Source organism: Monopterus albus, unplaced genomic scaffold (assembly GCF_001952655.1).
Source record: "Monopterus albus unplaced genomic scaffold, M_albus_1.0 scaffold327.1, whole genome shotgun sequence".
In the NCBI taxonomy this organism is placed as follows: domain Eukaryota; kingdom Metazoa; phylum Chordata; class Actinopteri; order Synbranchiformes; family Synbranchidae; genus Monopterus; species Monopterus albus.
In genome coordinates this window covers 115306-137521 of record NW_018128207.1, presented here as the reverse complement: position 1 = coordinate 137521, position 22216 = coordinate 115306, and the positions used below count along the sequence as shown (strand labels likewise).

Below are 22216 nucleotides of genomic sequence, written 5' to 3'. Positions count from 1 at the left end.
TGATTAAAAATAAAAGACAGAGAGTCAAGGAGAGTGTGTAAATCTGTCTTCCTGCAGGCGGTGCACTGTTGCATAAAGCAGGTGGCCATTTAGCGAGGAAGTAGGAAAACAAACTACAGTCATCCACTTAGAAAAACATAGCACAAACAGACAGACACACCTAGGCCGCCACACACACCATGTACCTGTGACAATGTCTCTGACCAGCACGGGTTCATTTGAGGTGAGGGTGAAGCCATGTCCCGTGCTGCTGTCAAGGACCGGGTCCCTGGTGATCTGCAGTGTCAGCTTGGTCTGGAAGTTCTGATTGGACAGACTGTTGGAGTGCTGCGACCTCCCATCACCTAGCAACCGTTCTCTGAGGGCGCCAGACCGGGTGACAGGTTAACTGAGGTGACACTACAACTGTGTGGTATATTCAGGAAAATGAAGGGGAAGATATTTCCTTGCTGTCAACATTCATCACTTTTTTTTACAAATTGTCTAATTTTTTTATTTTTAAAATTGACAATTAAAAAGCAGCAAAAGCTGTATTGCTGTTGAATTTCTTATTTTTTTTTAATTTCCCACAACTTTGGTGATGGTTTATACAGATAAAATAGGGCTTCAAAATCATTTATTTTCATCACTGATTAATAAAGCGAGTGGCCATTTTGTTTATAAAATGTTAGAAATTTATAAAACCTGCTCATTACAATTTCTTGTTAGCCCAAGATGACATGTTGGACAGCTGAGTGCTAAGGCTGGTATGGTAACAAGCTCACAGTGTTAACATGCTGATGTTTAAAAAGTATAATATATACCATACTCATCATATTAGTTTAGCAAGTTAACATTTGCTGATGGTAATGTTTTGTAAAGTTGTTACAATTCATCTTGAGGAGATGTGAATGTGTGTAAACCACCGAATCAATGTGAAGAAGCCTTGACCAAAGTGGTGCCCTGACAAACACTGAGCCTCACCACAGTTATGGCAATCTCAGTTTCCTGGAAGCCACAAGGTTGCAAGGTTAGCATGATGTGTGATATAAAGCCGCAATTAATGATTATTTCATTACAAATTTATTTGCTAGTTTAACTTGGTTGCTAACATTAAATAACAGGCCAAGCAGACCTTGCTATAGTCTTAAAAATCATCAGCTCAGTAGCTGGAGAACAGAGGTCACATTCATATGAACCATTAAACATTATCAGCTCAAAGGCACCTGGGGAACATACTACAATGTGTGTACATGCTGAATTTATATCTAACATTGACATCCTCTCTCTGAGGTCTCTGATGACTAACGGTGGTTTGCTGGGCTTCCTCTGCACTGCCTCCTTTGCTGAGACAGAGAAACCACTTAGTGGACAACAGGGGAATGAAGGGCTTTGAAAGCTTATTTGTGGTTCACCGGGGGTTGTGTTTGTATGTGAGAGGGACAGTCAGGTTTATACACAACTGTGTGTTATGTGTCTGAATGTGTGGGTGTAAGGATGTTTGATGTTTGTTTGTACCACGTTTTGTACTGATACATTTTTATATACTTTCTTCAGATTTTTCTCCTCTTTAGAGTGATTTTAATTTAACAATGGAATCACATTTCTCATGTAAAATCACATAATTTGTAAAGCCAGTTTTTATGTTTTAAAGTTAAATATACCATGCATCCAGCACCTCTTCTCCACTACAGGATCTGACAGCAGGACTAGAAGTGGATGGTGCACCACTCTCTATCCCAAACTTGATTGTTTGGTGTTTTAATTTGTGGTTTGTGTGGAGTCAGCATTATCTGCTACAGTACCTTTGGCTGTGTGGTGCCGTCACCTTCAACTGCTTACTCAGTTGTTTTCCCATCAAAATCTACTCCTATTTGTCACTCACTCATACTGAGTATAGGGGCTTTTAAATCACCTGCAGTAACTATGTGAGGTGTCAGTGGTTGCATTCATGTCTTTCCAAAGACTAGATGTGAATAAAGCAAAGGGAAAGTACTGGAGTGACCTTATAGGAAGGTTTCACCCTCCTCCCTCTCTATTTTTTTTACCTTTACAGATGATTTGCTGAACCCTAAAGTAGATCTTTAGCCTCAGCTCTAACCCTCATTCATTCTGTACCTGCTAAGTGACTCTCGGGTGCGTCGTATTATTGTTCCCACCACCTGCTGCATCCGGCTGGCCCTCCGAGCTGGAGACCTGCTCCTACATCGCTCTTTCTCCTCCATTTATCTAAACATGCAAAGAGAGACAAGCACATGATATAGACATATAGGAGAGAACAGGTGTCAACATGATGAGAAAAGGATTTAGAAAGAGAAAAACTGTTGGAAACTGTTAAAGTTTACTTCTGTCTTTTCTGACTGGGCTAAATTTGCGTCTCATTGGCTCTGTTTTAATATGCAGAGCATGTAGCCTGACTCCAATATCATGAACAATCAGATATGCGAAGAGAGAGCAAGAAAAGGTCAAGAGAGAAAAAGAGGTGGGTGGAGTTTATTCAACAACACCTCAACTGTCCTGATTCTCAACAACACCCAGAATTCACAAAGTTCAACACAAAAATGCTACAACCTGCATCTGTGCATTTTCTGCTTACTCTGCTTTTCAAACATGGGGCTGGTGGGGATATAGTGAAGGATGGAGGGCTCAGCTGTGAACCCCAGGGAGGCAAAACTGGCCAGCACTGAATCCTGACCAAATCCAAAGACTTACAACTCCCCTCAGTTGTGTTTTGGTTCTGTCAGCCAATCAATACGATAGCATCAAGCTCCTAGAGGCTCTGATAATTCCTAGACGGGACCAGACTTCATTATCTAGCTACACATATATTCTACAGGGGGTGCACTGTTATACATGTTCATGTTTCTTTTTTTTATAGGTGCAACAACAACATAGACTTTAGAGAGCAGGGGTGTGCTGCAGAACCTGACTTCAATGGGCATTTGAACTTGTATGTGTTTTTGGAATCAAACTATCTTTGTGTTTTTGTTTTCAGCTGATACTGTTTTGCTGCTGTGTTGTGATATTTCACAGCTATATTGACCTGTTTGACTCCATGAGGCAGAGAAAACTAAAGGAAGCTTTAGCAGGGATGGGAAGAGTAGTGAGCCAGACCTGATCGATTTGGCTAACGATGATGAATGTGATCCTGCAACCTAATGATCCATACCATGGCCTTAGGAGTCAGCAGGCCAAGAGCTTAACTTGATCAACTACCTGAAATACAGAGGAAACTTCTGCAAGTCAAGGTTTTTGTGAAGATCTAAATACAAGTACAGCAGGTTTCTGGCAATCTGCCACACCTGTCTGGTGCATTTTAACATGCCTCTATCAGTAAATGAAGTGGGTTGAGTCATTACAGTGCAATTACCTTTCTGTACGTTAAGTTGTGAGTTATGTGGAAACTGAAATTACACACTGCATTGCAATCAGTAGAGGATGTTAAGCAGCACTGCTGTAGGTTACATCATACTCATGAGATTGAAAACAAAATTAATTTGTCCTTTTCTTTTTAGAGACAGCCAGCAGCCAAGAGAGCGGGATTTCGGCTCAGCTCTCTTGATGATTGCTTGTTGAACGATGACTAGCCTCCCTCAGCAGTAGTTAAGCACACAGTGTAGCTCTGTCCTTTAAGAGGATTAGAGGCCCCCATCCTGCGCGGGCCCACACTGGTCAGGGTGTCACTTTAGCACCTCCCGCTGATCCGGATTGAAGCAGATTGATGTGGATGAGGAAGGATGAGTGAAGCTAGGTAGCACACATCTGCACAGGAGGAACCAAGTGAGGTTACTGACACACCCACCATGTTGACACGGTGTCATTCTGCTTGCAGGATTATGGATGTGCACCTGTGTGCTGTATGTGCTGTAGTGCTGCAATCGGTGCTGAGTCAGGTGAGGGTTCTTGCCATCATTCTCCCACTTTCTCTATTCTCTGTCACTCTCGCCTCAGTGTCTCTCACCCTCACCGCCCTTGCCGAGTCAGGTAGTCGTCTCTAATGACAGTCTCTCTGTACATCAGCAGCAGCACCCAGCCATTTTTATATACCTGCACATTCTAAGCACTTAATCAAGGGGTTTACTATCTTTTCTCTTTACACTAACAGCCCACCTCTATGACGTTAATAAAGCAGATAATTAAGCAAGTACAGGGGAATACACACTCACTGTGGATTGGTGTACATGGTTCAACCCCTGAAATGCTTTTTTAAAATAAATATTCTGCATAAATATTCTAAGACAGCAGCACAATATCCCACATTTTAACTAAAGATTGTGAGAGCATGACTCACCGTGATGTAGCTTGTCTCTTCAGGACTCCAGAACACAAATACCCTCTCACCCTCTGGGACATCAGCTCTGGAGCCCCTCCAGGATTGGCTGAAAAGAGGTGGAGGGGGGTCCTTGTAATCATCAGGGCCAATCCCAATCTGATGCAGCCACCTGTGCAGAAAAGAGCAATACTATGATTGAGACCTGTCAAAACCTATAAATAATATTAGAATTAGAATAAAACATAAATGGCCAGTATTCAGGTCTGATTCAGTTGGACCAGCTATGTCTGCCTTGGATTCCTAACTGGTAACAACATACCAGTTGTTGATATTTTCAGAGTGAACACACAAGTATGTCAAGCAAAACAGATGTGAGTCCAAACCAGTTACATGGTTGTGGTTTTCCAAGAGGCTCCTCCTCCAGTCCCCAAGGCTCGCTCACTCTCTATCTTTCTCACTCTCTCTTTACTCCTCCATAGTCTCAAAAGCACATGGTAATGTGGAGACGAGGCACTCCATCTCCATCTGGTTGTCCAAATTAAAATTTCATACCACTCAGTTCAGTTAACAGTTCTTACTGGGCCCACTCTAAAAGCAAAGAGGACACCCTTTGAATGTTGATGTGGTGGAGAGAGAAATGCTGCCAGGCAGACAGAGATCTTTGATAATAACAAAAAAGGGCAAATCTTTTATATGAACATCAGGGCAGATATGGCTGTGATCATTATAGCCAAACTCTGGTTTGGGGAGAAGAACACATGGAATGCTTTGCTGTAAAAAGCCTGGCTGTTGAATTAGGAGAGACACTAAATAAACATTCTTGATCTTGTCTAAGGAAACCACCTCATTTTGCACTTGAATGTTGATCTTTGAAGTAAACTCTCACTCCACAAGGCTTTCATTTAGAAGAAGTAGCAGAAATCAAGGAAGTGATAGTCCCATCTGTGCAGCTCTTCCATCAGGCCCTGTGTCACACACAGAGATGTTTCAGGAGGACCATATGTCCCAGCGAAAAGCCAGCAGAAGACCTAGACCCACACAGACTGCAGGGCACATGAATAATGCATGGGGCTAATGCAGTTAGGTCTGCCTCCGACCACCTCCTTCTGCCAGTTTGCCAGCACAAGCAACAACAAGAACAGAGCAGCAAAGGAGAGAGACACAAGCAAGATGTATGAGGGGTTGCAGGAAGGCAAGGAGGGGGAAGGAGGCAAGGAGGGGCTGAGAAAAGGGGAATGCACAGAGAAAAGAGAACTGGTTAAGGCAAAGAAAAGAGAGAAAGGACAGGATATTAGAGGGATGAGGAAAGGGGGAGAATTTTAAAGAGGGTGAAGAGGGCAGGGGCAAAGAAATGAGGGAGTAAAGCTGCGGGAGACAAAAAGAAAGAACAAAAGTATCTGAAGTGTGACGCAGGAGGAAGGGAGAAACAAAGCTGATTAATGTAGCCTTTCTCCTCCACCTGAGAGCAAACAATGTCAGTCAGCAGACAATGATGTATGGTCAGTCATCAGATAAAGAGAGCAGACCTGTAGCATTGTTACCATTTATTAGTCTGTTTTATTCTTCCTCCTTTTTGCTTGCTTTAAATGAGGAGATTGTTCGCTCTTTCTAGTGATCTGACAGCATTTTCAGTGGATCTAAGGTTCAAATCCAAAATAGAAAAGCCTGCATGTCTGCAAGCTGTTGATGAAGCTGCTCCTAATCTGGTCCTGAATCAACAGTAATCATGAATCCTGTCCTTCTCAGTCACCCAAGCTGCCCACACACATAGCTCATCAGCTGGTCTGGTCATTCATTCATTCTCCCCCCTTAATTCCGCCCTTCAATTCCTCACCCCTCCTCCAATCTTCACTGTACACGGAGAATATTTGTATAGAGTGCTGTATAGGTAATAAGGGCTCTATTTCAGTGTCTGGGTCTCAATTCTCTGAGAAAGTCTTCCCTCTCTTTGTTCATTTTCCCAGACAATGTCTCTCTGTCTCAGACAAAACAATCAGTTATTCAGCCCTGTCGCCTATATGGGCACACATGCAGTTCACTGAAGTGCTCCACTCTCTCCTCAGGAGTTGAGAGGTGGTAGTGAACTGACAGTTTCTGTGCAGCCAGCTGGATAGAAAACAGCCTAATTAGCACTGCTGGGCCAGGCTGAGCCACAGCAGGTCAGACCTGGACCTGGACAGGGCCTGGAGAAGCTTCATCAGGATATGATGTGGCAGGAAAAAAATTCACAGACACAGCTGCTGGTCTGTTAGAAAACTTAATCTACACTAATAGGTTTGACAATTTGACTTACAGAGTGAATTTTTTGATAACAAACTTAAATTCTTGTCACTTTGCTATGTGCAGTACTGAAGGAAGACTGGACTCAGCACATTCAAGGACAGCACACACAACTCACATGCCTTAATATGATAAGCAAGTGGAGCAGTACACAGTTGGTAACCAGACTCCGGCAGAAACCTCGCTGACTCACTAAACAACAGCTTTTATTTAAAAAGGAGCAGTTGGCTGCTATTGACATCTTGCTCCCAATCTGTCTCACACGCACACACACAGAAATACATTCACACATATTCTCCTCCAGCACACCGGATACAGCTGCTCCACATGAAATGCAGGGTAGCTGCAGCGGGGGGTTGGTTCAGAAACGTAACAATTCATTTTGGCTCAAAGTCGCTGCCAACTACGTTGGACACAAACCTCAGTGAACATTCAGTCCTAGAGCAGCGTGGTTGGCCAACAAAAATATGTGTGAATACGTGCATGAATAGCTGTATGACTTGAAGTGTGAATAATTTAGATTTATGAGAAGCAGCTGGATTGTTTCATGCTTTAAAAGTTGCAAACAAGGAGCAACAAGTAGAGCAGACAATACTCCAAAGAGTATTTTTATCTTGCAAAAGGCTGCAGGAAAATGAGATACAAAAAATAAGCTTTTAATTCAGGGTCTGAGCTTTGTCATAAATTTAATTTATGTCAACATGAATAGACATTGCATTAAACCGGTTTCAAAAAATATCTGGATTCTCATCTAAAGTTTGAGAAGCATAAAAACAGCATGAAAGCCAAAATAGGATACAAGTAGGCAAGCTGATGACTGTAAATGTACACTCAGATGCAATGTAAATAGTTTTATGTAGACGAAAGTATTTTAAAATCCAAGTTCAAACAGTTTTTAAAGTGGAACTAGTCATGTATTATATGTTGGTCAGTCCACCACTTTGGTCCAGAGTGAAATAGCTCAACAACTACTGAATTTTTGTGCTTTCATGGTCATCAGAAGATAAATCCTGGTGACCTCTGTGATCCCCTAACCTGTTTTTCTAGTGCCACAAGCAAGATGAAATTTGTGGTTTTGAGTGAAATATCTCAATATATTGAGAGACTGTCAGGGCCGCTCCGCGCGACCTGCCTCTCTTTCTTTTTTTTCCTCTCCTGCTCTCCCTTTTTGCGGGATCAACGCCTCAGCTGTGTCGCATCGGGTAATTAGTGACTCGTGGGTCGGTGCGCACACCTGAGGCGTATTCCGGTGATTTGTTGGCTTCCTTATTTATACCTCTGGCAGATGCTCCGTCGCCGCCGGAGCATTTGTGACGTGTAACGTACTATACTTAAAGTACGTTATACAAAGGTTGTGTTTGGCCCCTTTTTATTTAATTAATAAACACACGTGTGTGAGATGCTACGCTGACAGTCTCTGTGCGTTTTGGCTTGACCTTATCACGCTAATTATGCGGTTAGCAACACAGAAATGTGCTTTGTCTTCCACGCTGACAGTCGCTGTGCTGTGGATTGCATTGTTGGTTCTTTTTGTTCACCTGTCCGTTCTCATCCTTTGCTATCCTAGTTCCTGTCGTTAGTTTGTGTGTTTACCGTCCTGGTCTCCTTAGTCATCACTGCCCTTCCCTTGTATGTATTATGGGCCTTGTTATGTTGTCACTTTGTTGTTTTTATTCCATTAAGCCACCTTTTTTGTACTAGCACCTGGGTCAGCCATCTTGAGTCCAACCCCAGTTCTCCCTCACCCTCCTGGTGAGGGGGACTAAACCATAACAGATACCATGAAATCATGTCACTTTGAGGTTCACTTAGCATTTCATTCAACACCATTATCATATCTAAAGGTAACATCTTCAAATGGTTTTGTGTGACCAACAGTCCAAAAGCCAAAGATATTCAGTTTACTGTGAAATGACTCTGGAAACAGCCTCGTTTCAAAAGCTGGAAATGGAAAACTTTGGCATAGGTGACTATTAATCAAATATCAGACTAGTTTGTTATTGATTTTCATTTGATTGACAGTTAATTATTATGATTACTCTAATCAACTAATTGTTGCAGCTGTGGTGTCACAGCAGCCACCTCTGCTTGCCTGATTTGTTTGCCTTTTCTGACTGGCGACCTAACTCTTCTTGACCCGACTTAAGAGCTCAGTGACATCTACGTGCCTGCCTGCTCCACTTTTGAGTCCAAATGTTTGCATTAGACTGCGGTTAGAGGTGTTGGTCCATACTATGGACTGATTCCTGGAACAATTAAACATTACAATAGCCTCTATGAATTTTTCACTTTTATCAAATAAAATAAAACACTAATTCAGTCAACTGTTAAAACAGCAGCTCAGAGGCTTGTTTTTTGTCGATTGCCACTGTTACTTGGTAACTTTTTCTGGTTATTTCATTCAGCCTGTCAGCTCACTCCATTAGCATTATGAAGACAAGGCTCACTGTGCACCACTTATTTCATTTCCCCCTTTCATCAGCGACCTGGTGAGGCTCGAGCTCCCCAGTGCACTATTAAATAATGAGTCTTTTGAAGATTAAAAGTGCACTGCATTGTGTTAGGTCTCTGTCAATGATTCAGATGGTCCCCTAGAGAATCAGACAACAAGACAGAATGAGAGAGGATCTTAATGTCTGAGGGAGACCTTTGGATGTTGATAGATGTTGCAAGTCTGGGAAACTGTCTGCCACACTTCTTCTCTTACTGTCTGAGCCAATTTCCTTCAACTCAGTGATCCTTCAAAAACTGCACAATAGTGGTTTCATCTTTGCATAAAAGCAAAACGACAACAATGAGTGCAGCCAGTAAGTCAGCAGCTACAATGAGCCTCTGGGATCTGAAATAATACTCACATATAGCTACAGTAAGACTAATATTTCATATCACAGTGAAGAATAGAAGACAAGAAAACCAGGTTATAGGGACCTAATGCTTTACTCTAGACTTTATGAATTTTAGGCTGCTTTTCATTCCCTTTTACTTCATATAGGTTCGTAAATCGAGTTGGCCTACATTATGGCTCCACTGTCAGTCAACTGTGTCATCACCATGGAGGTGTCACAGAGTCTCCATGCTGAAGAACATACTGTTACAGCTGGGGGAAAATACAAATGTACAGCATATTCCAATTCTGTTCCAATATCCACCTATACACCATCCATCAATATATCTATCATTTCATCAAATCATTCACCACATTAACTAAATACTTGTGAGAAAAACAATACTGGTCAATCAACACCTTCCAGTAGGCAGTACGTGCAACAATATGAACTGAAGTCTTGACAGGTGTAAATACTGTCTGATCTGCTGGTCAAGGCATTGGGCTAGAACAGCAAATGCAAGCCCAGCATGCCCGCTGTGCCCTGGAGACATAAATCTAAGACAAAAGAAGAAGAGAGAGGAAGAGGCTGGCTGGCTGGCTGGCTGCAGTAAGTGGGACAGAGGAGCAGTCAGCAGGGAAGATTGAGGCTAATGCAGCCGGTCTCAAGTCTTTCCTGATGTGCATGTCCTGCCCCTGGTGTTTCTCCTCTGGCAGAGCGACCTCGGAACAGCAACTCCAATCACATGTTGTAGCATACATCCCTGAGTCATAGCACAGTGCCTGCTGCAGTGGCTGAGAGCATGCACTGCTTGGTGCACACAGGAGTGAAAGCAAAATAGTCAGTATCCACCACTGTCTCACATGCTACACTTCACAGGGTCAAGATGAAATCCATCCATCCATTCATTCATTCATGTCTGTGGGCATGTCTGTGTTCGTCTGTGAACCGCAGCATATGGCGCTTTTAAAAAATATTCAGCAGTGTAGCTAAGTGATCGTGTCTCAGCGCACAGTTAAGGCTGCGGTATCACACGTGTCCAAAAGGAACCACAACCAGCGGTCATATTAAATCATGTAATGCATTAAATGAAGGCCCCAGAACAGCAAAACGCATTGTTCTGGTTTAGGTGTGTTGCGCTTGTCATGCCTGGCACGGTACGTTAGATCGCAGGGAAGAGGCTGCTGCTGGCCAAAGGATACGAGCAAAGAAAAGAGCGAGAAGACTGTCCCAGAGTGGCTGCACATCGCCTACGCCCATTCATAATTTGCGTGTTTTACCATCCTGGCATCCCCCTGATCCGTCTGGTTTAGTCCGTTCATTTCCGACCTGAAGCCAGTGACAGTGATTTCACTGCGCATAGGACAGCATGGATGTCCACTATCACTGCATGGGATTGTGAATAAGATGAAATCATATGAATCTTGACTCTAAATCTGTATTATACCTGTTTATATCTAATCTGAAATAACTAATAACTAAACACGATTCGACCGTGTGTGTGGCTCATAAATGCTGGGTAAATGCCCATAAATCAATATTCCCATTACATTGGTCTAACTTTGAGCAGCCATGCCAGTTAAACCAACGGGGCTAAACAAAGAGAAAAAGGGAAATTCTTTTGTTGCTTCCTTTATAATCTAATCGGATTTAAATCTCCCCATCGCCTCCCTAAAACGGGGATATGGGTGTAGCCTGCAGTTGCTGTGAAGATGACTACCAGTTAAATTATTCATTACGATGTAATAAATATCATTCCAAATGAAGGAATGAATGCAAGCTGCATGCGCTTTGGTGTACAGCCGGGCGCTCCTTCATCAGACAATAACACCGGGAAACAGCGAAAAAACTCACCTCGTGGTATGAGGAGGAGACAGACGGACCGGGAGTGAAAGGGTGGTCCCTCTACAAGACCACTGATGCCGAGCGTGTCCAGAAGGAACGATTTCTGTTTCTCAGCTATATCCGCGGCGTCCTCCGTGGCCGGATGGTGATGGTGATGTGGTGTATGGGGGGTTGACTATATGCTGGATGCTGTCATCACACTGGAACTGCTCTCTGCCTAATCCTCGGCCCTGAGTTCAGAAATAAGCCACCCCTCCCTCTCTTCGTCTCTGCCTCCGCTGTCTGCCAGAGGACCCTCACCACTCCTCCGCAAAGCCAGTTAGTTCAATAATAATAATAATAATAATAATAGAGTGTGTATTTTATTCAAAAACAATATATATTATTTGCATTATAATCCAATTTTAAACATAATTGTACAAATTTATATTATTGTATAATTTATAAACAATGCTAGGCTATATGTACATTTGATGACCCCATGCCAGAATAAATAGTAGAATAACAGACAGCGATCACAGGGCCCCACACCCTCAGGGGCCTCCGATGCCTCATATTCACTTTGGCAGCTGGTTTGGTGAATTGCAAATTTATTTGGTAAACTGCACCACTAAATCATAACATCAGCTCAAATAATAAGGGCCTCAAACTATTGGTCTTATAGAGGGACTGTGTGAAAATGATTGTATATTGCATAATCAATTTGATTTTGAACAATTATCAGAAACGTTAGGGTCTACAGGGACCCAGTGTTAATATTTTTCCAAGTGTCAGTGATTGCAGGTGTATCCCAAGTTGTCCCTCTAGTGGATTACTTTGGCCATGCCCAAAACCCAACATTCATTTATTTATCCAGAAACCAAGTCACCCTATTTATAGTTTCTTCCCTCAACAGCTGTTTTAGCCTTTAAACTTCAGCTTGTTAGCCACAAGACATCTCAGTTGCTATAATAATAATTAAATGCTATATTAAATGAATGGACCATTTTAATAAACTACAGTTAAAACTTTGATTCTTTATTAACAGCACAGCAGGCTAAAATATAGGCCTAGATACTGAGCCAAAGAGTATAATATAATACTGTAAATCTATTACAACTTAGAAATATATTAATTATGCCATATATAACACAATAAACTGTTGTCACAACCTTATCTAGTATTTGGTCTAAATTCAAATACCTACCTATTGGCTGCTACAGTGGTGGAAAATAACTAAGTATAATTACTTAAGTGCAGTACTTTTTTTTTGTATAAGTACAAACCTGAGTATTTTAATTTGGTGCTACTTTGACTACACTTTAGAGGCTAACATTGTACTGTTTTACTCCATTATATTTGTTTTATAACTTTAGTTGCTAGTTACCTTTCAAAACTAGATTAATACAGAAAATACAGTATTATAGTAAAGCTGTATTAAGCACCGATGAAAAATTCACTTCATTGCCAGTAGTAATTCACTTTATGAGAATATAAGCTAGTTAAAATAGCTCCCCCTTAACCAGCTGCAACATTAAAGGCGATGTACACAATGATGTATCAGTAACTGCAGGCCAATAATAAGATATACATTAATCAGAAACAGAATCTGCTTTATTGGCCAGGCGTGTTTTAATGTACCATTCTTCATAATGAATACTTTTTAAATACTATAAGTATGTTTTCATGCTAATGTACTTTTACATTAGTAAGGATCGGAGTACATCTTCTACTACTGCAGTGACTGCTACATTTATGAAACACTGAATTTGCATTCGCTTCCCTTCGAGCGGTTTGTCCTTCGGTGCGCACCGTCGTGCAACGTAACTTCCGTGGTTATGTATTTCCGGTTTAGGTTATTTCGCCCATGCTCATGAAATATATTCAACGCCAAAAGCTGAGAGAGCAGGACCTAGTCAAACCACAGCCAAAATGTTGAAATTAGAAGGACTCGGGCCTAAAATGGATCCAGAGGAGATGAAGAAGAAAATGCGACAAGATGTGATCACATCTTTACGAAACTTCCTTATTTACGTCGTCCTTCTCCGAGCCAGTGAGCATATATACTAATGACATTGACATTTAGCTAAACATAAACTTTACTTATACTGGCATTTAAAAACGTTCGTCACCTTATGCATGTAATAACCGATTCATGTTTTTGTTTTTGGTAAACAATACATCTAAGAATTGGCACAGCCGAACAGTACTGATGCCATGAAGGCTTAATAGCTAATGCCTTAAAACACCCTTTTCACAGAAATGAATACAATCATACATCACTTAGTGGCTAGTGAGCTGTTCCACTACATTTTTCCTTATGTTTACAACAGAAACTAATAATCTGTGTTTCTCTATTTACAGCTCCATATGTGTTAAAGAAGCTGGACAGCATATGAGCGAAGCAGCAGGCTTCTCCTTTCCTCCATCCACTGAGTTTACAGCCTCAGAGAAAGTGCGGACCATCTTTTGCAGACAGATGAGGCTGTTACAACCAGCCTCAGAGAAAGTGCGGACCATCTTGTGCAGACAGATGAGGCTGTTATAACATCCTGTGGAAGACAACCCGTGTGTGTCCCATCACTGTGCCGGAGAAACAGCTTTTCATTTCTAGTACTTGTATAAAGTTTAGCCTGCCTTTTTGTGTTAAAGATATTGTGATCATTGTTAAAAGCCATGTTTGAGAGTTGCATGCCTATTACGTCAGTCAATAAAGGGAAACAATGTTGAATCTGTTGATTTCAAATGTGTAGCTGGTATCTGGCAGGCCTATATAGCAAATGTACACTGCCAGGAATTTTTCCATTTTTTTGTTTATATCTTAATCTAAGTGTTGAATATACTGTATATCATAACCTAAAATAAACTGAGGCATGAATGTGAAAATCATTAATTCAATGTCTTCTGCCTCTTGTGAGCAAACATTTGCTCTAGTTTTGACTGCTGTGGGTGTTTGTGTCACATAAACCTTTGTACAGTATCTCCTTAAATACAAAGAATTGATGGGAGTCTTTAATACCATTAGTAGTGTGAAGAACATCTCTTGTGTAAGGTTCTTAACAGATGATAACCTACACTCACGTTAAAATAAAACATTAACATTTCCTAACTTTAAGATATTTGCACTAAGTTTAATTTAAATTGGCAAATAAGTCGACTGGCAGTGTACACTAGCTATTATAGAAAATAAGTTTAACCAGATATTTGGAATTAAAAATATCTTAAGCAATATGGTGGTAAAATACAGTAGCTGTGAATTACAGAAAAGTTCAGTTGCACTTCCACATGATCACCACATGAGGGCAGTGTTACTCTGAGGTTTGATGAGGCTACAAATGATGGAAGACAATGGATGCGATACTGGGGGTGATCTAAATGCAAATTAACAACGAACAGCGCTACAGTTGTAGCTATTATCACTTAGTTGCAGCAGTAGGAGAGGCATAGCTGTGCACACAGCCGGCAATATTTCGAGACAACGACCGAGTCTGCGCCGCATCCCTGCGTTATTGTTGGACCAGGTCCGCCCATAAAGCATCTCCGTGAAAGCCGGCTACAGCAGACAATGAACTACACATCACACTGGAGGTAGGCTGCTGTGAAACCTTACCAGCGTCCAGTTTGCTCGATGCCGTTTCCAGCAGCTGAGACGTGGGTAACGAGAGACGTTTTCCTGCTGTTTGGCACTGAGTTTTTTTTAGAGTGACCTTCATGTGGTTATTGTATTGGCAATAGCAACACGGACACATGTACGATTAAATATCAACAAATCCCACCGCCTATTATGGATTTCCCAGGTCATTTTCAGCACATTTTCAAGCAGCTTAACCAGCAGCGCCTCCATGCTCAGCTGTGTGACTGTGTAGTGGTGGTTGGAGACCAGAGCTTCCAGGCTCACCGCTCCATCCTGGCAGCCTGCAGCTCTCACTTCAGAGCTCTCCTGAACAACAGTGCTGATGAGGTTGGACGACCAAAAGCTGACAGAATTGCAGGCGGAGGACCCAGTGTGATGGAGCTAGATCCAGAGGTGGTGACCCCCGAGGCCTTCTCCACCCTGTTAGACATGATTTATACCTCCACCCTCTCATTGGGAGCCTCCAATGTGATGGATGTGTTGTTGGCAGCCTCGCATCTTCACCTTAACACTGTGGTGAAGGCATGCAAGCTTCACCTGTCCAGGAAAAACTTCCCTGCATCACCGCCTAAGGGATGGAGGTCTGTGCAGCAGCAGCAGCAGTGTCCTCCTTCGCAGGCAGAGATATCAGCCTCACTTCAACAGGTCACATCTGCTGTGGAGGAGGATGTGGATGAAGACGGAGTGGCAGTTGAGGTGAGCCAGTCGGGTGGGGTTGAAGATCGGGGGGTCAGTGGCGAGCAGAGTGCAGCACCACCATTGAGGCGTAAAAGAAATGCACAAGAAGACATGTTCAATGGCAGAAAGAGGTCCTGCAGGCCGCCTGGAGAAAACTATAAAGAGTGTTCACCTACTGTAACCAGAAGCACCATCAGTACCGAGGAGCGGGGAGAGGAGCTGCTGTCCCCCGACTGCCTCAAGACAACTGAAGGGCTCTGGGACAGCAGCCGAGGCAATGAGGAGAAAGAGGAGGAAATAGAGGAGAAATATGAAGCAAGGAAGGGAGAGTCAGAGGAGATCCAGCTACCGAGTCAGTCTGATAGCAGCACAGGAGGTGCAGGTGCATGGGAGAAGGATGGGAGTACAGATGGTGACACTGTGGTGAAAGTAAAGGTGGGAGAAGAAGGGGAAGAAGAAGAAGGAGAGGAGTCAAAAATGGCATTGATTGAGGTGAAAAAGGAAAATCTGAGCACATACTCCCCAGATTTAGACATACTACCAAAATATTCTCCTCCATCTCCACCAAAAGACTGCACAGACAATTTGAACGTGCTAGTAAAACAACAAAATGAGAAAACGAGTACAGTCAGTCCCACAGAGGGAGATGCAAGCTCTTTACAATCACAGCTGTGCACAGATCTTCACACTGATGCACAGAGGGAGGCTGGAGGTTTGGGTGAGGATTCAGTAGATGGTGATGGCCTGGACAGCCTGTCAGAGCTGGCCTTTTCCTGCTTCCTCAATCCCAGTAGTGAAGGTGTAATGGGAGCTCTTGAAGAAGAAGACAGCCTAGCTAGCCTCACCGCTGCTGCCACTGCTGTTGCTGCCGCCACTGATGCAGTTGAACCATGTCAAAGCTCGGAAGAAGCAAACACTTCTTCTGCTCAGCCCTCTGATTCCTCCTCCTCTCTAGTTTTTCCCGTAACCTCTGTCCCCTTGCAGCAGCTTCTCCCAACTCAGAGCCCTGGTTTTAGTGACACACTCATCCTCCATCCCACCCAGAATTCCTTGGCAGGGTTCCTCAGCAGCATCAGACCTGGTCTCAGTCTGGAAGCCTCTCTCGTCCAACCCTCCAGGGCTGGGAAGAGCTCAGGAGCAACAACTTTCCGTCGCATCGCTCCCAAAGTGTCGCCTGGATCAGAAACTGGCACAGATCCGCCCTCTTCCTCTGGATCAGCAGGGGATGCTGCTGCTGATCGGCCACCTCTAACCAGAGCTTCTGAGGATGTTCTGTCCAAGTGCAAGAAAGCAGCTGCTGAGGACCACGTACTGTTGGTGGAAGGGGAGAAGAAATATGCCTGCAAAATCTGCTGTAAGACATTCATGAACCTGACTGACTGTAAGAAGCACATTCGTGTCCACACAGGAGAAAAGCCCTACCCCTGTCCGAAGTGCGGCAAACGCTTCAGCCAGTCTTCCCATCTGTATAAGCATTCTAAGAATACCTGTCTGAACTGGAAAGATGATCAGTCATTCCCAGACAGTCTGCTCTGACTGCTTTGCTAGAGACACAGCTTGACACCACTCTATATATGTATTTATTTATTAACTCCAAACACTTTTGCAATCAATTTTGAATTTTATGTTACAGGAAATGAAAGGTGGCACTGTCGTTTACATTCTATTTTCTACATTTTAAAAAATGATTCCTGAAACAAATGAATGGAAGAGAAAACAGACAAGCTGACATGCACTGAAAATATTCTCAAAAAACAACATGTTTTATGATTGCCGTGTCAAGTGATAAGAATAAATGATACACAAATCTTTTTTATTATATGCTTTTTATTTAGTTAGCTCTATTTCAGGCTCTAGATGGTGAGTTCACTGGGCATGTCTGTGCCCTGCAAACCACCCAGAAGGTTTCGGGCTGCCAAAGCTGACATGACGCCTCTTGTGGAGTAGGTGGCACTGCCGATGTGCGGCAACACCACTGCACAACATAAGAGAGGACAGAAAAGACTATTTTTCTCAAATCAGGAGGCAAAGTGGGAAAACAGAACCACATACTGCACATCCTGTCTACTCACCACAGTTTTTGAGTGTAAGAAGGGGGTGGTTTGTTGGGAGTGGCTCAGGTGTCGTGACATCAAGCCCAGCTGCGGCTATCTGTCCGCTGCTCAAAGCCTCATACAGATCCTCCTGGTTCACCACTGCCCCTCTAAACCAAACAGTTCACCACATCTTCACCGTTATGTATTTTAACATAATTAGCAAATGTATTGTCAAAAAACTCTATGTAGACGAGGCAATCTGAGAGAGATTAGTGACTGCAAAGTGGTGGTAGGAGAAAGGGTAGCCAGACAGCATCGCATGGTGGTGTGTAGGATGACTCTGGTGGTCAGGAAGAAGAGGAGAGGAAAGACAGAAAAGAAGACCAAGTGGTGGACGTTGCAAAAGGAAGAATGTTGTGAGGAATTCAGACAGAAGTTGAGACAGGCTTTGGGTGGTCAGGAAGAACTTCCAGATGACTGGGAAACTACAGCAGAAGTGATCAGGGAGACAGGTAGGAAGGTGCTAGGTGTGTCATCTGGAAGGAGGAAAGAAGATAAGGAAACGTGGTGGAACAAGGAAGTACAGGACAGCATTCAGAGGAAGAGGCTAGCTAAAAAGAAGTGGGACGTAGAAAGGACTGAAGACAGTAGACAGGATTACAAGGAATTGCAGTGTAGAGTGAAGAGGGAGGTGGCAATGGCCAAACAGAAAGCATATGATGAGTTGTATGCCAGGTTAGACACGAGGGAAGGTGAGAAGGACTTGTACAGATTAGCGAGACAGAGAGATAGAGATGGGTAGGATGAGCAACAGATAAAGGTGATTAAAGACAGAGATGGAAAGGTGCTAACAAGTGAGGAGAGTGTGCAGAGAAGATGGAAGGAGTATTCTGAGGAACTGATGAATGAGGAAAATGAGAGGGAAAGAAGGGGGAAGAGGTGAATATTGTAGAGCAGGAAGTAGCAAAGATTATAAAGGGTGAAGTGAGGAAGGCTCTGAGGAGAATGAAGAGTGGAAAGGCTGTTGGTCCAGACGACATACATGTAGAGGTGTGGAAGTGTCTAGGAGAGACAGCAGTGAAGTTTCTATCTAGTTTGTTCAACAGGATTTTAGAGAGTGAGAAGATGCATGAGCAATGGACGAGATAGTGAGATGTGCTGTAGGTCAGACAGAGGAGTTCAAGGTGGAGGTGGGGCTACATCAAGCTTCGGCTTTGAGTCCCTTCTTGTTTGCTATGGTGATGGACAGGTTGACAGATGAGGTCAGACAGGAATCTCTGGACAATGATGTTTGCGGATGACATTGTGATCTGTAGTGAGAGCAGAGAGCAGGTGGAGGAACACCTGGAAAGGTGGAGATCTGCTCTGGAAAGAAGAGGAATGAAAGTCAGTCGTGGTAAGACAGAATACATGTGTATGAACGAGAGGGAGGAAAGTGGAACAGTGAGGTTACAGGAGGCTGAGGTCAAGAAGGTGCAGGAGTTTAAGTATTTGGGGTGGAAAGTCCCGTGTGATGGGGAGTGTAGGAAAGAGGTGAAGAGGCGAGTGCAGGCGGGTTGGAGTGGGTGGAGAAAGGTGTCAGGAGTGTTGTGTGACAGAAGAGTGTCAGCAAGAATCAAAGGAAAGGTGTACAAGACAGTAGTGAGACCAGCTATGCTGTATGGGTTAGAGACTGTAGCAGTGAGGAAAAGACAAGAGGCAGAGATGGAGGTAGCAGAGATAAGAATGTTGAGGTTCTGTTTAGGAGTGACCAGGATGGACAGGATTAGGAATGAGCTCATCAGAGGGACAGCTCAGGTCGGTTGTTTTGGGGACAAGGTCAGAGAGGCCAGATTGAGATGTTTGGACATGTGCAGAGGAGGGATAGTGGTTATATTGGTAGAAGGATGTTGGAGATGGAGCTGCCAGGCAAGAGGTCAAGAGGAAGGCCAAAGAAGAGATATATGGATGTGCTAAAAGAGGACATGAAGTTAATTGGTGTGAGAGTAGAGGATGCTGAGGATAGAGTTAGGGGGAAACAGATGATTCGCTGTGGCGATCCCTAACGGGAACAGCCAAAAGAAGAAGATTGTCAAAAATAAGTGTCAACTGTCTACACCTATTAAAAAAAGAACAACTGTGGAAGTCTACCTGCTTGAGTTGACAAAGACTGCAGTGTTTTTCATCTTGCTGAAGAAAGCTTTATCACACAGCCCCTGGGTTTCTGGTGTCAGGGAGCAGGAAACAACTATGAAGTCGCTCTCAGGGACAAGCGTGTCCAGAGGCACTGTTCAACAGAGAAGAGACATGAAAGAAGGAGGAGCATAGAGTAACGAGAGATTCACAGTCATGTCTACTAACCAAATCCCCATATTTTTAATAGTCTTATATTAGAATTTCACATCTGTCCTGCCCTTTCTGTCTCACCATGCTTCCTTTCCTTACCAAACTCTCCATTCACCTCAGCAGCTTGGGTCTTTGCTGTTCTCCCAGAGTAGAGTATCTTCTTCACTCCAAATGGCATGAGTCTCCTAGCAATGGCCATACCTTAACACAAACACAGTCTGTTACTCACCTTAAAAGCTAGTACAAGACCTAGTCATATGATATTATATCCTATGATAATGAAGTTGTAATGCCAAAGTGAATGAAGAAACACCAAGCTCTACCAATACGCCCCAGTCCAATGATTCCTACAGTGCTGCCAGAAAGTCCCCACACAGCCAGAGAGGCTTCCATGCGCTCCAGCCACCACTGACAGACAAAGGAGAGATAGTGTGACCACTGTGGCAATTCCTTGTGCTTTTGGTTTAAAAAAATAATAATAATAATAAAGAAAACAGAGACAACTTGGTGACACTGACTTTTTGACCTCCTCCACTCCCTCTGGCAACCTGCGAGCGGTGGCCAGCAGCAGAGCTACAGTCAGTTCTGCTGTGGCGTCAGTCAGCACATCTGGAGTGTATCCAACACGAATACCGCTGTAAAAAACCAGAAGCCATATGACATTCCACCCTACCAGTGAAAGGTCATGTGTCAATGTAACTCACCGTTTTTTGATTTCACTGAGAGCCAAGTGGTCAAATCCCGCAGACAGGGTGCTGATTACTTTCAGGTTTGGTCCTGAAATCAAGGACAGATCAGCTAAAAAACTGAAATCTAGATTAAATGATTTATCACCAATCAGTTAATCAGCTAATTTTGGCTAGTTTGATTTGTATAAAGTATGTGTAATATATTACATATACTACTACATACAGTATATGCAAGATGATCATGTTTGGTATAAATGTAAAATAAATACAGAAATAAAAACTACAACATATCCATCTCAAATGTAATGTAATATAAGTATAAAATGAAAGCACACATGTTCAAGTTCCTCATAACTGTACAGTAGTTAAGTGAATGTATTTAATTACATTCCACCTCTCTTTTATTGTGAACTAAGGACTCCCTGAAAAGCTCTATCAACACCTGAGTGAATTGATCAGTACAATGGCCTGGTTCTACACACACATCCAAAACAGTCGTGCTATCATCAGACCACGATGAGTACCTGTAGCATCCAGAACCTCAACATCTATCTTGTCTGACAGCATACACAGAAGGCCGTGAGCCCCCTGCACACGTTTGAGAAGCTCTGATCTCGGTATGGGTTCATCCGAGTCCCACAGAGACACCTCACACCTGTTTGCATGGAGACAAATAAGCAGCAAATGCATTCAGACATACAGGCTTTAGTGTACGACAGAACTGACTGTAGTCGTGGTGTATATGGTCACAATCAGAGTGTGTGATCCCGCTGGACTTCCATTTTTAGATCTCACAGCCTCTTGTTGGCTGGAAGTGTGTTTAACATGAATCCAAGCAAACCTGATGACTGTCTTAACATATGGTCGAGTCTAGCTGACAGGAGAAGACAGACAGTAAACCTGATGACTGTCTTAACATATGGTTGAGTCTAGCTGACAGGAGAAGACAGGCAGTCTGCTGTTAGCTGATAATTGCTTACTTCCCGATGTCTAGTAACAGGTGACAGAAAAAAACACTTCATACACTCCAGCAGTTGACAGGATTTCCATGCCCTCCTGCGGGATGCGCCTCGTAACGAAAGTCTTCATGATTTTTTCAGCGGCCTGCATCCCTCTTCGGACAGAAGCGGGATGAACGGGTGTTTTAACAGTCTTATCAAAACTGGTATTTAAACTGCTTTAACCTGCAACGTCTGCAGGTCTCTAGAGGAACTATATGCACCGCGAGACAACAGAAAGCACTTGAGGTCAAGGTACTGCGCATACGCAGTGTTTTTTTTTTTTTTTTTTAACCTCACGAATGGTTCGGTTGAACGTCTTTTCATAATATTCATACAGACATTAGGTTACATTTAATGTCAGAGTTAGACCTTTCATCTGTGTTCTTTATTAAATTATCTGGGGGCAACACGTGATTGTCCCAATAATTTCATCCTATTAAGGGCATGATACATTTCTCAGACGTTGCTTCCTGGGTGTCGTAACCACTGCAACTCTGTGACCGTGGGACGCATGCGCGTTGCGATTTTACAAAACCAATAATATTTTTTTTTTACCAGTAACAACAGTAAACACCTACTCTGTACGAATGAATGCAACAGCCATCAGTAATGGAAATAATGATAAATAAGTGTACTCAGTTGTACACACTAAAGCACAGTTTGACTTTCTCT

The 22216-nt window shown here is 43.0% G+C and overlaps 4 protein-coding genes across 4 annotated transcripts in view; 2 read left to right on the top strand and 2 right to left on the bottom strand.

The window, feature by feature from the left end:
* The window catches only part of frmpd1b (FERM and PDZ domain containing 1b), a 25061-nt gene extending 13611 nt beyond the window's left edge, over positions 1-11450 (bottom strand). Inside the window, exons 1-4 of the mRNA XM_020624422.1 lie at positions 11212-11450; positions 4271-4421; positions 2098-2208; positions 186-358 (exon numbers count right to left, since the gene is read on the bottom strand). Coding sequence (XP_020480078.1) covers positions 186-358; positions 2098-2204 — 280 coding nt within the window. The 5' untranslated portion in view covers positions 2205-2208; positions 4271-4421; positions 11212-11450. The remainder of the gene's footprint in view (positions 1-185; positions 359-2097; positions 2209-4270; positions 4422-11211) is intronic.
* A 1516-nt stretch (positions 11451-12966) lies between these two features.
* On the top strand, positions 12967-13676 carry tomm5 (translocase of outer mitochondrial membrane 5 homolog (yeast)). Its single transcript, XM_020624457.1, has 2 exons — positions 12967-13234; positions 13546-13676. The coding sequence occupies exons 1-2, from the start codon at positions 13114-13116 to the stop codon at positions 13578-13580; spliced, it is 156 nt and encodes a 51-aa protein (XP_020480113.1). The 5' UTR covers positions 12967-13113; the 3' UTR covers positions 13581-13676.
* A 1289-nt stretch (positions 13677-14965) lies between these two features.
* On the top strand, positions 14966-17029 carry LOC109974290 (zinc finger and BTB domain-containing protein 5-like). Its single transcript, XM_020624421.1, has one exon. It carries the CDS (start codon positions 14966-14968, stop codon positions 17027-17029), a length of 2064 nt encoding a protein of 687 aa, XP_020480077.1.
* Positions 17030-17302: 273 nt separating this feature from the next.
* On the bottom strand, positions 17303-21995 carry grhpra (glyoxylate reductase/hydroxypyruvate reductase a). Its single transcript, XM_020624456.1, is given in 10 exon segments — positions 17303-17468; positions 17566-17696; positions 19660-19795; positions 19954-20055; positions 20178-20225; positions 20228-20262; positions 20373-20489; positions 20559-20631; positions 21068-21198; positions 21568-21995. Coding segments are annotated over 10 exon segments (981 nt in total). The 5' UTR covers positions 21654-21995; the 3' UTR covers positions 17303-17346.
* Between the last annotated feature and the right edge of the window lie 221 nt (positions 21996-22216).